Below are 15,685 nucleotides of genomic sequence, written 5' to 3'. Positions count from 1 at the left end.
GGAAAAGCTGCAGGGAGAACCAGCAGGAGCATAATGGGGAATAACAGGAACAATCTGCCCAGGATGCTGCTGGAAAGGTGGAAAAAATTCCCCTTTTTGTACCCCAGACACACAATGGGAAAGGACTGCCCTGGTGAGGAGACAACAGAAACCCCAAATACTTCAGAGCTCAAAGGAAAAGCCATCCTGATAAAGCAAAAAAAGGGGAGCAGACATGGATTGGATCATGCACTATCAACAGGGTAAATATTTTGGGACATCTACTTTTCCACTCAGCTGGCCTTGTCTCAAGCTGGGCAGCAAATCAAAAAAGTTCAGAGACCTGTTCTGCTGCACCAGATTTTGGCTTTGCCAGCTCCAAGGAGTCACTGAATTCTCATTTATCTGCTGGAGGGAAAAAGTCAAAGTGCACCAGAAACTCACAGGAGCACTGCAAAAAGACAATTCCTTAAAAGAGTGGGATATACATGAGGTGAAGTGTGTATGAGACTGTCCAAGAACTGCCCAACATCTACTGTGGGCCACAAGTGCTTCCTGGAATTTTAACATTTGGAATTTGACACTATTTAAATATATGTTGCACTGATTTGTTTTAGTTTGAATTTTTAATTTGAATACTTTAAATTAATTTTTGTTTTGAATACTTAATATTGCTTTCCATGTCTGATATTTGAAGTAAAAACTACACAAAAAGCTCCTAATGGATTTTAGGAATGTTTGCATTTTCTTTTCTTCTTCAAGTGTGTTAAGGCTGTGCTGCTTTCAAAGACAGGAAAAAAAAAACCCAACCAAAATGAGAAAAGACACAAAACATCTTACAAGTGCTATTTTTGCCACAGAAAATTATTCCCTTGATACTTTCCAGCTCTTGGAAATAGCTGACAGTAAATATTCAGACCTTTACCTGATAATTTTGTGACTTGACATGTTTTATTTGAACACAGCCAACACCAACAGATAATATGGATTCCTCCATCAGTGGCAAGGTCCCAGATTCCTGCACAGACTTCACTTCAACCTGGATTCGTCGAGATTGCCCCTGTCCAAAAAAGAGCAATTTGAAACGCTTGTTTAAAAAAAAAATGAATATAAAGTGCTGAAAGTTTAATTCCAGAGAGACCTCTACTGGCAGCCATTGGCAAGGAATATTATATTTATCTTTTGGGAAGAACAAAGTGCTGCAATCCCAATGACCCAGTGTTCAAGAGATCCCCCTCCTGTTGCAAGAATTTCTGTTTGCAGGATTTATGAATTTTTACAGAGAAAAATAAAAGTTCAGCATTCAGCACCTCGCCTGAGTAATTTTTAGTCAGCTCCCCTGAATAATTTTAGTCAAATTTAGTTTACTTTTCTGGAGTGTTTTCAAACACATCCTTATAGGATTTTATTTTTAATATGAAGGCAGAAAATGGGATCTTCTTCCCACCTACAAAAGAGGAGAGCAAATAGTGTAATTTGGTGAGCTACTGGAATTTCAGTGAACTTTTTCTGACTCTGCTCTCCTTGGCTGAAAATTCTGACCCACTGATGGTATCAGTACAGCAAAGCAACTGCTCTTTACTAAAACTGTAAGGGGAAAAAAAGTAAATTTAAAAAAAAAGAAAATTAAAATAAAAATCAAAGGAGTTGGTGAGGTCAGAGAAGCAGCCTGTATCTAACTTTTTCTGATTCCTCGTGTTATCTGGGCAGCAGCTTACCAATAGCTCATCATTTTAAAAATGTGAGCTGCTCAGTTAAGCATTAACAATTTAAAGCAGGCAGAATTCAAAGAACAAAGGAGTGCTTGGCTGGAAGGATCAAATAAAAGAGAACTCTTGGACCTCTTTAAAAAATAATGAAGTTCAGTGGAGACTGATGTCCCTTCTGCCAGGTGCTGGCACAGGACAGGGCACAGGACAGAGCACAAAGGTTACAGGGAGGGTTTGATCACCTTTAAGCTGAGTCTCCTGCTTTACATCTGTTTTCCACTACATCACAATTTGCACCTAAGCTTGACACTTCCTTGGGCACCCAAAGCAAAGCTCCCCAGGTGCTTTTGGTACAGCTGGAACCCTGCCTGTGCCAGTCTCGTGTTTCTGTGTTGAGATGACCCCGAGGTGTTAGAAAGTCTCTTTTTTCCCAGCCCTGTGACTGAAGAACTCGAGATTCGTCGGTTCTGCTTTCAAGGTTGTTTATTTTTTCTTATCTATTACATTCTTTCTCTGACCTGATGAGATCTGTCCTGCAGGTCTGGTTGTGGCACAGCACCTGCCCTTGGGGTGGTGTTAACTTTTTATACTAAGGACTATGTGTAATTTATTTACAATAATTTTCCAATACCTATCACCTATGTTAGACAGTCTGTCTATATTCTGAACCAATCCAAAAGTGTCACCATCCCAGCAGAAGATGGAGGACAAGAAGAAGGAGAAGAACAACAGGACACACCCAGATTCCTCCATCTTGACTCTCGAACCCCCATTCTAAAACCCCAAAATTCTACTTTTTCACCCTGTGACAAATTATCTATCATTCTACTCAAGCTCTTGTGGCTTGTAAATCTTCACACAAAGTTGGGAGATTTTTCCATGGACTAAAATCGAAGGCACAGGTGTTTTTGACTCCGTGCCAAGGTCTCTGAGCCCCTTGCCAGGGTCTCCAATCACCCAGAGGAATGTCCTGGGTCCTGACATGCCACACCTCACCTGTCTGAGCTGGAAGATGCCTCCTGTGCTGACATCCTTGGCAGGGGTCACCTCAACTGGGCAGTACTCCCCGTTCTCGTTCAGCTCCAGGATCTGAACCCACAGCTCCACTTTGCGCGTCACCTCACTCCACCTGCAGAACAAGTCATGCACTGGGTTGTTTCTTCTCTTTGGATAGTTTTTTTTTTCTTTCCCCTCAAAGAAAAAGGAATTAAAACATCAAAACAGTGAGCTCACAATGCAGAAGCAGCAACAACTGCTGCAAAAAATGCATGATTTGTGAGCACACAGGGACCAGCTGTGCAGAGCTTCTTAATTTTCCTGACAGCAATTTTAGTCAAACATCAGAAATAAGCCTTTTCCTGATTCCAATACAAACCCCAATTTCACATTTAAGCTCTGGTCTCTACTCCTGCCACAGAAGCCCAGTGTTGTCAGGGCAATCAGACTGAGATAGAAGACAGAAGAATGAAATATGACAAGCTCTCAAGATTCAGAGCACTTTCCTGACCTTCTTCGTATCATTGCCTTCTCTCCAACTCTTCCCAGAGCTTAATAAGAAACAGCCATTTTTGTAGAACTTCAAAATTAAAAAGGATAGAGGTGCTCACTGCTTAGTTAACAAACATAACCCACTATTTTATAGCATCCTTTTCCTCTTTGTTATATTTCCCTGACTTATATTTTAAATTTCCTTATATGCAGCTTAGTAGTCAACATAAGCCTAAGGTGCAAATAAAAAGAGAAGCAACTGCCAATAAATTAAATCGCAGAGCTGCCTTCTAAACGAAAAAGCAAAACAACTCACATTTAAGAAAATGCTACTATAGGATTACTTTGGGGACAACAAATGGTTCCAGCAAACAAACAATATCCCCCTGCAGTCTGAATTACCACAGTATTGTATATTTATGCAAACTGAGGTAATAAGCACCAAAACTTTTCCACTGGAAGCATTACAGGGATGGCATTTTATGGCCAGGAATGAATTGGAGTCATCCAGTGGTCTTCAGTTCGAAATCTGACTCCTTACACCAAACCTGCTTCAAAACTGGGCACCTCAGACTGTGATTTTTCCCAAATTCCAAACCAAAGATGTGTTTTCCACATGTACCTGTCCCGAAGGCTGCGTGTTTTGGCTTGAATTATTCCCAAATCCCACAGGGCTGGGTTTTTTCGGTCACCACTCTGCTTGTGCCCATAAACTTCAATGGCCAAAGCACCATCATAAAGATGTTCCATGAAGTCTTCAGAAATATTCACAGAAACCTCCTGGAAAGGACAAATCATTTGGTAACTGTGACTACACGACTCAGGCTGGGAGATTTCACTGCCTTTACTTTAATAAAAGCATTTAGTAAAATCCCCCTGGTTCCCAAGACACAATCCAGGGAGAAAAGAAGTGTTGGCTCACTCTGTAAAATCAAGGAGGCAGGTTAAAGGTATGTGATTTTCCAAAGATTAAAGTCTGTAAGGAGCTGAAAAATGACCATAGGCTGTTGCAAGCCCTGAGCTCAGCCAATGGCTCAGGAAAAAAATCAAAGCATATGTTGCAATGTTCAGAATCATAAAATCAAAACTCATCAGAAGGTGTTACATCCATTTCATAAATGATAAGAGGAATAAATTGCCCAGTGTGATGAGAAGTGATAGAACATGATGACAGCTGGGGTGATTTGGATGAGATTCATCCAAGCTGACTTTAGATGTCTCTATAAAATGCCTCTGCTCAGCTGCTCCAAAGCCAGTGGGAAGAAAGAGTCTGTCCTAAATAGTCTGTTCTGACCTCTAACAACCCAACTTCAGCATCTACAGCAGCCCCATGTCCCAGAACTGGGACATTTCTCTTCATTTCATCAGAGTTTAGAGTGAGCAGCTCAGTTACTGACATCCAATATCCTCAGATAAACATTCCTCATCCACAGTTCATTTTACTGAGGATAAATTCCAGTATTAGTTTCTGAGATGAACTGATGTTTTTGTTTATTAATCCATTTCCCCTTCAGTAATTTTTGTACAAATGAACAGTGCAGAAGCATCAAACTTAAATGGACTCTGAAGACATTTGTGTTCTTATTAAAAAAATATTAGTGTATCAACATAATAAAATAAAAAATGGTATTAGGGCATCATGAAATAAAATGTGAGAAAAAGAGGCAGATAAAACTACTACACAAACTTAACCTGCTTTTCTTTGCCTGCCTTACAGTTTAATGAATAAAACATAAAAATAAATTACATTGCAGTGGTCAAAGACAACCATGCATCGTGGCTCCTTGCTGATGGAAGACTGGGAAGGATCCACCTCAGGTGCAACAATAACTGGCTCCACTTGATCCCAGAATGTGTATTTGCAGAACACAAAGTTGGACAAGTGCTGTGGCAAACCTGTAGCTTGAAGTATTTTAATCTAGAAAGGAGGTGAGAAAGAAATGAAAAGCACTTATTCAACAGGCATGGAATTAAAAACATCACCTGGCAGAACAACGTTCCACTGCAAAGGATAAAAAGAAATAAGAACAGCCAACCAAAAACCACTTAGCAAATAAAATTTCTGCACTGATATTGGAGAAAATGTTTGGAGTGCAGCAGCTGAGGAGAGTCACTAGATGTCACCAGGCTCATGTTTCCTAGACGGAAATACTCTCATTTTTAGTGGTGAAATGCACCAAACCCATTGCAATTGAAGAGGAATACCATAAAAATCTCGTATTTCCAGTGGCTCCTTTAAGTTCAAAAAATCCTTGGTTTAAGATACTACTTTTTCTTTCTCTGTGATGCTGTAAATAACCCAAAATCAACCCCAAAGAATACAAAATTAGCCTGTCCCTCATCAAATCAATGCCAAATAGAAACAAAATGTTGTGAATTCTGATCTAAACGAAGCCATCATATTCACCATATATTTAATAAGCTTTTTTTTTTTCATTTGTCAAATTAAGACCAAATGAGCTGAACTTCTGCAGTATGATCCTCATGATCAGGCTGGAGTATTTTTTGCCTATTGCATCCTGCTTGTAAGCACAGGAGCTCTATGGGACAGGATAAAAAGTGGGGGGAAAAAAGCACAATTTCTCCCAAACTGTTCATATTGTCCAGAAGTCAGCAGGGCTGGGGACCACCCCCTCTAATGTTTCTTGCCTTTCTTTTCTTACCTGTAGCTTGTAGTTTTACTATCACAGAACTGCTAGTAAATATTTCCTACTAATTTTATTTTTATTACTAACAGTAATAAACACACTGTACATATTTTATAAAGTATTTAATATTTAGAGAAAGAAATACTGAGAGAAACAGAAGTATTAAGAGATAATGATTCCTAGAATGATGGAGTTTATCAGATTCTGTGATTCTTCTTGAATTGGATATTGCAGTGCCAATCCTAATACAAAGATCCTCCCTGGATTCCAAGAAAATTCCTGGGGTGAGCCTTTGGCATATGAATGCAATTAATGAAAGGAACAAACCCCAACTAATTATCTTGTGTTACTTCAGCCATCCCAAAAACAAAATAAGGTTACAAAGAGACATCCAAGGTCCAGAAGCCAAGGATTTCTTTCTGACTCAGGATGGGAAGATAAAAGCTTGCTCAAAGGTTGGGATACACCTGGAACTCACCCTGCAGACAAGTTTTCTCTCCTGGATGTCATTTTCATTTGAGTAGTCAGGACTGTCCTCACCTCCCACCAGCCTGTCATCGATTTCCCCGCTCACTCGAACAACTTCCACGTGCAGACGACCTGAAACCTGGCAGGACAGGATTCAGAGTTATTTCTGTGCCAGAACACAGTGACAGGTCACCCCCTCCCTTCTGTAAGCAGCCAACACTTCATTCCTTTTTGCACTCTGCATTTGTTGCACCATATGAAGAACGCTTTGGAGCAAGAATCAAAAAGCCTTTGTTGCAAAAACCATAAAGAAATCAGACACTGGGGTCACTTGGGGAACAATCTCACCTTCAAACCAGTCTCTGGAGGGTATACAAAGTGCACACTTGATGCAGAGCATGGAGAATCTTGCCTGGTGTGCTCTGCTGCCTTTGAAATTGTTCTTAGAAAATATATTTAAGAACCTATTTTCTTGATGGCAGGCAGTGAAACCAGTGGAGCTATAGGGCTCTCCTAAGGACTTATTTTGGGCTATTTCCCTCAGGAAGGTGCTCAGGAAGCTTTCTCCTTTCACAATCACCTTGCTGGGATTCAGAGCTGTCTGAAAACTCCAGTAAAATATTATGGGATTTACAAAATTCCACACTGTTAGCGATGAACTTGTGTACGTGAAACTAGAAATTATCTACTCCATGTTGGTAGTAGGACCCACAGGCTGTAATTAAACAGCTGAGTAAGGATAGATTATAAAAAATTACAAACCTCTCCCTTCTGATTGATGATTGGAACAGCATATTGAAGCTTCACATCGTAGAACAGGCACTCAAGGAAAACATTGGCTACTCCAATAAGGCTGTGGTTTTCCTGCTCGTCATAGAAGGGATCAGCTCTCCTGAAATAAGCTCTCATCACCTGCAAGCAAATCCAGAGTCTGTCAGGAAACAAAACCTCCCAGGAAACACTTTTCAAAGTGTTGCACAACCAGCCCAGAGAAAGAAAAAGGGACCCAAGCAAGAGGCCAGATTAGATCACAAGAAGAATGGAAATGAATTTTATTTTGGGTAAAGCCTGTCTTGAGCGAGTCCTCCTTAATTTTGCCAGATTCCTGAATATTAACTGCTGTTGTGTCACCTGCAGCTTCCTATTGTGTGCTCCATTCCCTCACCAAACTATGCATGCAAGCAGGGATCAGAGTGACAAGATAAGGGTTAATGAAATGCTGAGCACCAATTCAGTACCAGGAAAAGCAAAACCTCAGGGAAACTCAGCTCTTTGCATATTCCCTCCCCACGTCCACCCAACAATCCTCCTGAAAATGTAACAGGAATGTAATTACAGGAGTATTTTTTACTTACTGGATTGTCTTCCTCACAGTCTTTCCACTCCTGGTAAAGGTCCCTCATATCCACCAGTCGATTCTCCAGCTTTTCCAGTGACCAGATCTGTTTGCCTTTCCCTTTCCTCCTCACCTGGATTGCAGGCTCACTGAGAATTGCACCTCTCTGGGAAACAATTAAAGGGATGCCAAGAAGGAATTTGTGTCACAACACTGAAAACAGAGTTTAAAACTAACACAAACTTGAGAATAAAACTTTGGGAAAAGTCTGTTCTTTTTTTTTTTTATTCTGGCTTGAGCAGCCAAATCCAAACGCGACAGGCTCTGAGTTCAGCTGTCACACTGTATTGGTGCTCATTTTAACTGGGAAGTCTAATCACAGCTACAGGCACTGGTTTCCTTGGATTTTCACCTTGCATAAGTGTTAGAAATGGGAACATTTAAGCATTTCACAAATACCTTCAAGTTACAGCAGGCCTGGAGTTCCAGTTAAAATTACTACTGCCTGCAACTTTCAACTAGGGCAGACACTTCACCCCCCTTACCATCCTGTCTCTGGATGTGTCTTCCCCAGAAGACTGTGAGAAAAACTTCCAAAACAATTGACAAAAATTATAATCCTGGAATAAAATCCATCTACTGCACTAAGGACAGTCTGAGTATCACCAAAATACTGATTTAGCTTCAAGAAATAACACCAGCTTTGGTAGCCAGCCTGAGACACAGAAGCCTGGGTTCAGATCCCTCCTTCCAAAACTTCTAAGATGCCTGGGAACAAATAATTGAAATCTTCTCTGCTCCAGTTCCTCCCTCCATAATGGGAATGGCAGAATTTTTGCAGTTCACTGGGCTGATGCAAAGTCAAATGTCCACAAAGGGATGGTAAACACTTGCAACAGATGTTACCCAACCTGCAGAGACTTTGTCACTCTGCAACAGCAGCAAGTGGGAACTTCAACACCAGGGGAAAGGTCATGCACCAAAACATTTATCTTTTAAGGGATGTTATCAGATTTTCATGGTATAAAATAAGGTAAGGATGTAGCAGAGATGTATTTAATGCATATTAGTGACAAACTAACTCAACCATTACAGTCGGAGTAAAAGAAATCTGAACACTGAGGGACAAACTTATTAAACAGCCATTTAATTCAGCCAGGGTGACTGTACCTTGCTGTTGGCATTAAGGCTTGAAGCTGGGATCTGGAGGGTCACTTTGTACTCTGTCCTCTTGTCCAGCTCCTCTCCGATAAAATTGGCTTCTCTCACGTACAAATTGGCTTTAACAATCTGCTCTCGCAGCTTCCTCAGGCTGTGGGTCAGCATTTCTTCCCTGCAAGAATGGGATTGGGAAGGGGAGACATGCAAAAACATGAGGTTCATGAAAAGCAAAATAAATGGATGAGGAGGCAACTGAGAGCTTGTGGGTGAGGATTAAAGAGGGAAGGGACAGATGACATTAGAGTGGGGCTGCTACAAATTTTGGACAGGTGAGCCCCTCCAGAAAACCCAGGAGCAACCTCACATTCACAGGCCCTAGATTTCACCATTACTTGTGCAAAGGTTTGGACACTGCCCTACACAACATCCTTGGGTCCAGCTCCGGGGTTCCCAACAGAAGGAGAACATGGAGAGAGTCCAGAGGAGGCCAAGGAGCTGCTCCAGACCTGGAGCCCCTCTGCTCTGGAGCTAGGCTGGGAGAGCTGGGGCTGTTCACCTGGAGAAGAGAAGGATCCAGGGAGAGCTCAGAGCCCCTTGCAGGGCCTAAAGGGGCTCCAGGAGAGCTGGAGAGGGACTGGGGACAGGGGATGGAGGGACAGGACAAGGGGGAATGGCTTCCCACTGGCAGAGGGCAGGGATAGATGGGATATTGGGAAGGAATTTTTGGCTGTGATTGTGGGGAGGCCCTGGCACAGGTTGCTCAGAGAAGCTGTGGCTGTCCCTGAATCCCTGGAAGTGTCCAAGGCCAGGCTGGACAGGGCTTGGAGCAACTTGGGACAGTGGAAGGTGTCCCTGCCCATGGCAGGGGATGGAACTGGAAGGACTTTCTGGTCCCTTCACACCAAAATAATTTTATCATTATATTTATATAATTTATATTTTTAACATAAAAATCAGGTGTATGAAATTACATTTCAACTGGGAAAAACCCCCCACCCATCTGTATGAATTTAGCAATATGAAAATTAGGATGCTGTTGGCTTTGGAGACTTCTCCATGCATCTGCTGAACAGGCAGCTATTATGTGGCTCATTCCAGCATTTTCCCACCACAGATGTGGATGTTCCATGTTACAGAGAAAGGTTTATTCAGATATGACCCACTTACTCACTGGCCTTCCTGGCAAGTGTGAGAGAGAGTGGCACCCGTGCAGCCCAGGAATCTGGTGCTAGAAAACATCCCAGGCACACAGCTAGCACCTTGTCAGGCTGTCTGAAATATTTTTTTACTTCCAAAGTTGCTTTTCTATCCATGTATATTAGATCTGTATTTTTCATGACAATGTCTTTACCACATTTGTTTATTTAGGGTTTCCTCTTCCTCCTGCAGCTGCTCTTTCTGACAGCAATAGTGGAAAAGATTATTTGGGGGCTGAAGTAAATAACCTCAGTGCCATCACCCAGGAAGAGGCAGAGTGGACAGTGACCTCTCTGTGGTTATTAAATGATTTTTACAATGATCTGGACTAAAATTCTTTGTATCATCCTCTTACTCCCTTTTTTTTTTATTTGCACTTTTCTGCTTGCCAGAACCTGCCCAGGTCAGACAGCTGGATCTGAGTCAAGAGGAAAAACAACCTTCCAGCAGCTGAGTCAGGCATGACCCATGAAAGAACAAACTCACATAGGAGCCTCAAAATTTCATCCAGTCACCTCGTCTTTAGTTAAATTTGCTGCTGATCAGGATAGAGCTTCTCCTTAACAACAAAGCAGGAACTCATTATTTCTCATACTTTCTATCATTGTAGGCCTCGTTATTTTGGAGGGGTTTAAGGCCAGGTTGGATGGGGCTTGGAGCAAACTGGGATAGTGGAAAGTGTCCTCCTCATGGCAGGGGTGGAACTGGATGATCTTTGATGTCCCTTCTGTGATTTTTAGATAAATATTTTGGCTGTGTCCTCCCCAAGCCCCACCACAAAAATCCACCACAACCACAGCACAACGAAAATCTTGCCAAATTTGCTACAGAAATTTGACTGAACGCCCCTGATGGTCCCAGGGGGGTACCAACCTCTCCTCTGCCCACTGCCTGAGGCGCTGCTGGGCACTGGGGGAGTGGAAGGAGAACCTGTCCATGCTGCGGAAATGCTGCTTCTCGGGAGAGAGCCGGCGCCGCAGCTGCTCCAGCTCGTGCTCGTACATCAGCCTCTGCCTCTCCAGAGCTGATCTCTTCTCCTCCTCGTGCTGCTGCTCCAGGCTTTGCAGGATTGACTGCATTGGGTCTAGGCAGAGATTGAGAATAAAGAAAGTACTGCAGTGGAATCCATGAGGAGCGTCCTGGATGCGCGGTGTGAGCGTGGGTATCGGGTAAAAAGTGAGACTCTGGTTTTGTTGTAGTGTGTATTTAAAAAGTGCTGCTGAATTCTGAAGCAAAACAAATGTTTATAAGGCAGATGATTTAAGAGAATTAAGAAAAGGGAAAGCCCAAGTTGGGTTAAAAAAAAAAAAAAGGTCCGGTCCTCCTGTTTCCCAAAATAATGTCATTCTGGGACAGCTACATGAGACCACAAAAACTCAAAAACACAGTTTCAGAGACAGAAATCACTGCAGTTAATGCCTGAGTGAGACATAACACAAGAAAAATAAACAGCCAAGTGAAAACACTTTGATTTGAGACTGCAGTTCCACCAGCATTCCACTTCTGGCTTTCCCCTCAGCAAGAACTGCCAAACCAAACAGTCTGCCATGGTTGTTTTTCCCTCCTCAAGCACAAAAATGACTGTGATGAGTCATTCACAAGAAAAATTCTCCAAAAGGAAGTTATAAGGGAAAAAGTCTGTGGTTATCCTCATATTTTGTACACACTGCCAAATAATTTTTTGTGGCTACTTACCATTACTACCAAGAGCCTTCATGGTGACTTCCATCTGGGCATATTCATAGCTGAAGTTAATTTCACTGGACACTTCACTGGAATTGTCTCCATCTATATCCAGCTGCTCCACACTGTTGCTGCACTTCATGGAGTTATCCCGCTCCTCATCCTCATGATCTGCCTTCTTTTTCTTCTTTGGCAAATTCAGCCTTTAAATAAGAAGAACATTTTTAGAGATCTATTAATTGCTCAGCTGTGAAACAGAGGGTTGCTTTCAAATATTGTTAAAATTCAGCAGAGCCTCCAAATCAGAAGATTTTTTCCCTTTCAAATTTTATTGATCTCCTGTGGGTGTAATTTTCCTCAGGGCAAAAACAGGAGCAGAAGGTAAACTAATTAATCCATTCTACATTCTCATAATTAAGTACCTCATGCTACCAATAATACAGTTTACATAATCATGACATGTTTCAGTCATTCCGCACCCAAATAATTTAGAGGCAATAATGAAGTGAAATCTCACTTTTTTATGTGGGTTCTCCTCTAAAGCATGAAATAAAGCAACGACATTTTAGATTATCATTCAAATCCACAGATTTTTGAGGTATTTCAGAGGATTTCAAAGCACAGACTTGAACAGAAAAGATCTACCAGTGATCCTGTCTGATGCAGGAAGGTCACAGACATGGCTGGGACTACAGGGGACAGAGAGCACAGTGACTTTGTAATAACATTTAGCATTAAAACATCAGTATTGCTTTTATAACCCCCATCTTTCCATGCACCTTAACCCAAAACAAAGTGGGTGCCAATTTTACAATTCCTGGAATAACTTTTGTTACCTGAAGAAGTGGTTATTTCCCCACAGGATTCTGTCTCCATGGTGGAGCTGGATGGGACACACGACAGCAGAGCCATTTACAAATGTCCTGTGAAAAGGCAAAAATCTAAAGTAAATACATTTATACGAAGCTTCATTTTTCCCCCTCCCAGTATTACTTTCATTACTGCAACAAGTAAAGGCAGGAGAAGAGATTTAGGGATTGCAAACAGGCAAAATACTCCCAGAAAATTCACTGATCTACCCAGTGCTGTTTCATACATGCCTCAAATTCAGCTTCTTTTGACCTCTTAAGCTCATGAGGTTCAGTACATTTAGACAGATATTACTACAGATGTCCCTCGGGAGTAAAATTAGAGCTTAAAAATGAGCAGCCTGAGAAAACAAAGCCACTAGAAAAAAACACTTGCACACTGCTCTGAAATACAAACACAAAACAGAAATATTTTAATAAGTCAATTGACACTTTTGCTACGTGAACAGCTTAAAGACATTAATTAAAATAATCAGAAACTACTTTGATTTCTGAGTCAGATTAAGTTTGAAAGTAGGATTGTTGGATAACTCAAATTTGAAGGGAATCTCAGGTGTCACCCAGTCCAATCTGCTCCAAGCAGGATCAGCCACAAATCAGGGTAAATGTGCAAAGTTAGAATTTTGTGTATTAACAATAAGTTGTTGGAGATGCTGACTCTGCACGTCATTTTGTGATCAATCTGAATATGCCAGCTGCTTCTCAAGCAGAGCTACTTAATTGAATAAAGCAACAAATGCTTCAGCAGCTCTTTGCATATCAACAGATCTCCTAGAAAATTAATTCAAATTTTGATAGGAGGTACATCTACACAGCTGCAAATCAGTGAGTATCTACTTGCTGAAAGCACATGTAATTTACTCATCTCCTCTTTAAAAATTTGGGCTACAAACACCCTCCCTGACAGAAATCTCACTGGAATGGAACATGAGCTGACAGAAGAACAGGTGACAATTAAAATGTAAAAGCAGAATTTTTCTTACTACGAAGGAGATAGAGAAGTTTGTTTTCCAAGTATCTTCGTGCACCACTAATCATAAAATACTGGATAAAATTGCAAGCATCAAACAGCTGTGGCTGCATTTTATTCCTTCACCTGGTATTTTTTTGAGGGGTCAGCATAACCTGGCCTTCTGGGGTAATGTCTATGATGCAGTGCTCAGGCAGAATTCCCATTCCACACAGCTGGATATCCTGAGAGTTGTCTGAGCCTATTAACGTGTGCTCCTGGGGAAAAATTAATTCAGATGTTAATGATGGATTGCAGAGGTTCAATGGGTGTAATTCACTCATTCTCCTTCTGGATGTGTTGTGTCATCTGGTCCCAAAATTTCACAGCTGTTCAATACTTCCTTTAGAGGGAAAAAGAGAAGAAAATCAATGCTTTGTCTTACAATAACAAGCAGAGAGCACTCAGGAAAGTTTATGGGCAACAGTTAAACATGAAAATGAAGAGAATTTTATGATTTAATGGAGGAATCCAGTACCTTGGAATGTTGTAGAAGCCAAAGGAATAAAGGATTTCAGGCAGGAATTTAGAGAGGATCTCAGTGGCAGATCCATGGTGATTATGGAGGTTCCACCTAGATCAGCAACAGCTCAGGAAATTCCTGGATACTCAAGGTATGGGGGATTTGGAAGATGAAGGATCACCCCACACATAAAATTGATGAGGTTGGAAAAAACACTTTAAGACCATCCAACCAACCCTCAGCACTGCCAAGGCCACCGCTGCCCCATGTCCCCAAGTGCCACCTGCACAAGGCTTTTAAATCCCTCCAGGGATGGGGACTCTACACTGCCAGGGCTGGATCTCCCTTTTGGGACAGAAATCTCTATTTTAGGCATCTCCAAGCAGATATAGAAGTTTAGACAGGCCAGTTCAGGTTGTTCTTCAGTACTTGAAGGACCTGGTGCATACACAGCTCAGAGAGAAAGTGGGCAAATATTCTGAGAAACAAGAGAGTTAAATCTCAGGATTTTAGGAAAAACAGCTGCAAGGAATTTTATCATGATAATTTCAAAGCACAGGGATTTTTACACCGAAATTCCCTAGGAGAAAGACAAATCTGAGCTATTAAAAAAAATAACAAAGACTAATTAAAGGCGACAAAATCTACCCCAAGGAGTTTTCAAAGGAAAAGACCACAGAACCACCTGAGATTTTTCCTGCTGGCACTGATGGGCCAAAGACTTTGCCTTGCTCTTGTCCTTGTTCCCAGTGACCACTGGGACAAAGTGGGATCTGTCTCAGTATCTGTCAGTGATTTAGCAGCTGAGTCACATTCTGGACTTCTACATGCAAGTTGTCTGGGAAAGAGTCAACCTCTCCCAAAACCTCAGCTCTTTTCTCCTTTTTAATGTGTGTTTTTTTTTAGCAGATACAGCAGGGAAAAAGTGTTTTCCCCTGTTTCTATTGAGATATCGCAGAGCCACGATGGCTTATATAAAAGAGGATCACATATTTCCTAAGACTGACTAAACCAAAACCACCTTTCAGCTTAATTGCTCATTTTGTGGCTGTTTTGAGAGTTACTACCCCACTTCAAAGGGAACAGAATGATTTAATGTGAAGCTCAAACCGCTGACGTTTGCTGCGAAATTTTTAGAATTTGCACTCCAAGATGTGACTTTAAAATGGCTGTACCTTGCTTCTCCTCCCGAGTCCTCCATCTACAATTTGTAAATGCCACAATAAACTGCCCAAATATTTCAGCACAGGGTGAAAAAGTCACATCATGTGTTTGATGGTTAATATCAGAAACAGGGACTGCACATCAGAAGTGCTGAGGCAGAACAGAACTGGTTTTTCACTTCTAGCAAGTTGCATGAAGAGGATTAAAAATGCATTTCATAAACTGAAGACAGCAGCCAAAATTTATACTACACACAGAGAAGCTGACTACTGATATACCCAACCTTCATATAAAACAATTTCATGGGGAAAAGCTTGTGAAAGTTTGCATAAAAAAACCCCAACCAACAATAAAAACTCATCCCAGAACACAAGATAGTCTCTCAAAAAGAACACGCCTAAATGTCTTTTTTAAAAATGCCAAAGAAGACCAAAACAAACAAAAACATCAAATCCCCAAACTTTTCCTGTGCATCAAAGAATTACATTTGAAATAAAAAGGTTTTACTTAC

General features: G+C 41.3%; 1 protein-coding gene across 6 annotated transcripts in view; it reads right to left on the bottom strand.

The window, feature by feature from the left end:
* The window catches only part of KIF13B (kinesin family member 13B), a 120,404-nt gene that overhangs the window by 37,154 nt on the left and 67,565 nt on the right, over positions 1 to 15,685 (bottom strand). For all 6 annotated transcript variants that reach the window (XR_005954238.1, XM_041426125.1, XM_041426127.1 and 3 more), the window contains 12 exons: positions 13,635 to 13,765; positions 12,506 to 12,592; positions 11,682 to 11,872; positions 10,860 to 11,070; positions 8,799 to 8,961; positions 7,648 to 7,794; positions 7,055 to 7,204; positions 6,303 to 6,431; positions 4,924 to 5,094; positions 3,799 to 3,956; positions 2,685 to 2,817; positions 905 to 1,039 (listed from right to left, as the gene is read on the bottom strand). Coding sequence is in view for 5 of the 6 variants with exons in the window: in XM_041426125.1 (XP_041282059.1) it covers positions 905 to 1,039; positions 2,685 to 2,817; positions 3,799 to 3,956; positions 4,924 to 5,094; positions 6,303 to 6,431; positions 7,055 to 7,204; positions 7,648 to 7,794; positions 8,799 to 8,961; positions 10,860 to 11,070; positions 11,682 to 11,872; positions 12,506 to 12,592; positions 13,635 to 13,765 (1,806 nt within the window). In the remaining variant the exon portion in view is untranslated. The remainder of the gene's footprint in view (positions 1 to 904; positions 1,040 to 2,684; positions 2,818 to 3,798; positions 3,957 to 4,923; positions 5,095 to 6,302; positions 6,432 to 7,054; positions 7,205 to 7,647; positions 7,795 to 8,798; positions 8,962 to 10,859; positions 11,071 to 11,681; positions 11,873 to 12,505; positions 12,593 to 13,634; positions 13,766 to 15,685) is intronic.

Source organism: Onychostruthus taczanowskii, unplaced genomic scaffold (assembly GCF_017590055.1).
Source record: "Onychostruthus taczanowskii isolate IOZ18803 unplaced genomic scaffold, ASM1759005v1 scaffold90, whole genome shotgun sequence".
In the NCBI taxonomy this organism is placed as follows: domain Eukaryota; kingdom Metazoa; phylum Chordata; class Aves; order Passeriformes; family Passeridae; genus Onychostruthus; species Onychostruthus taczanowskii.
Note: the sequence above shows the minus strand (reverse complement) of the source record. Positions and strands in the feature narration are given on the sequence as shown.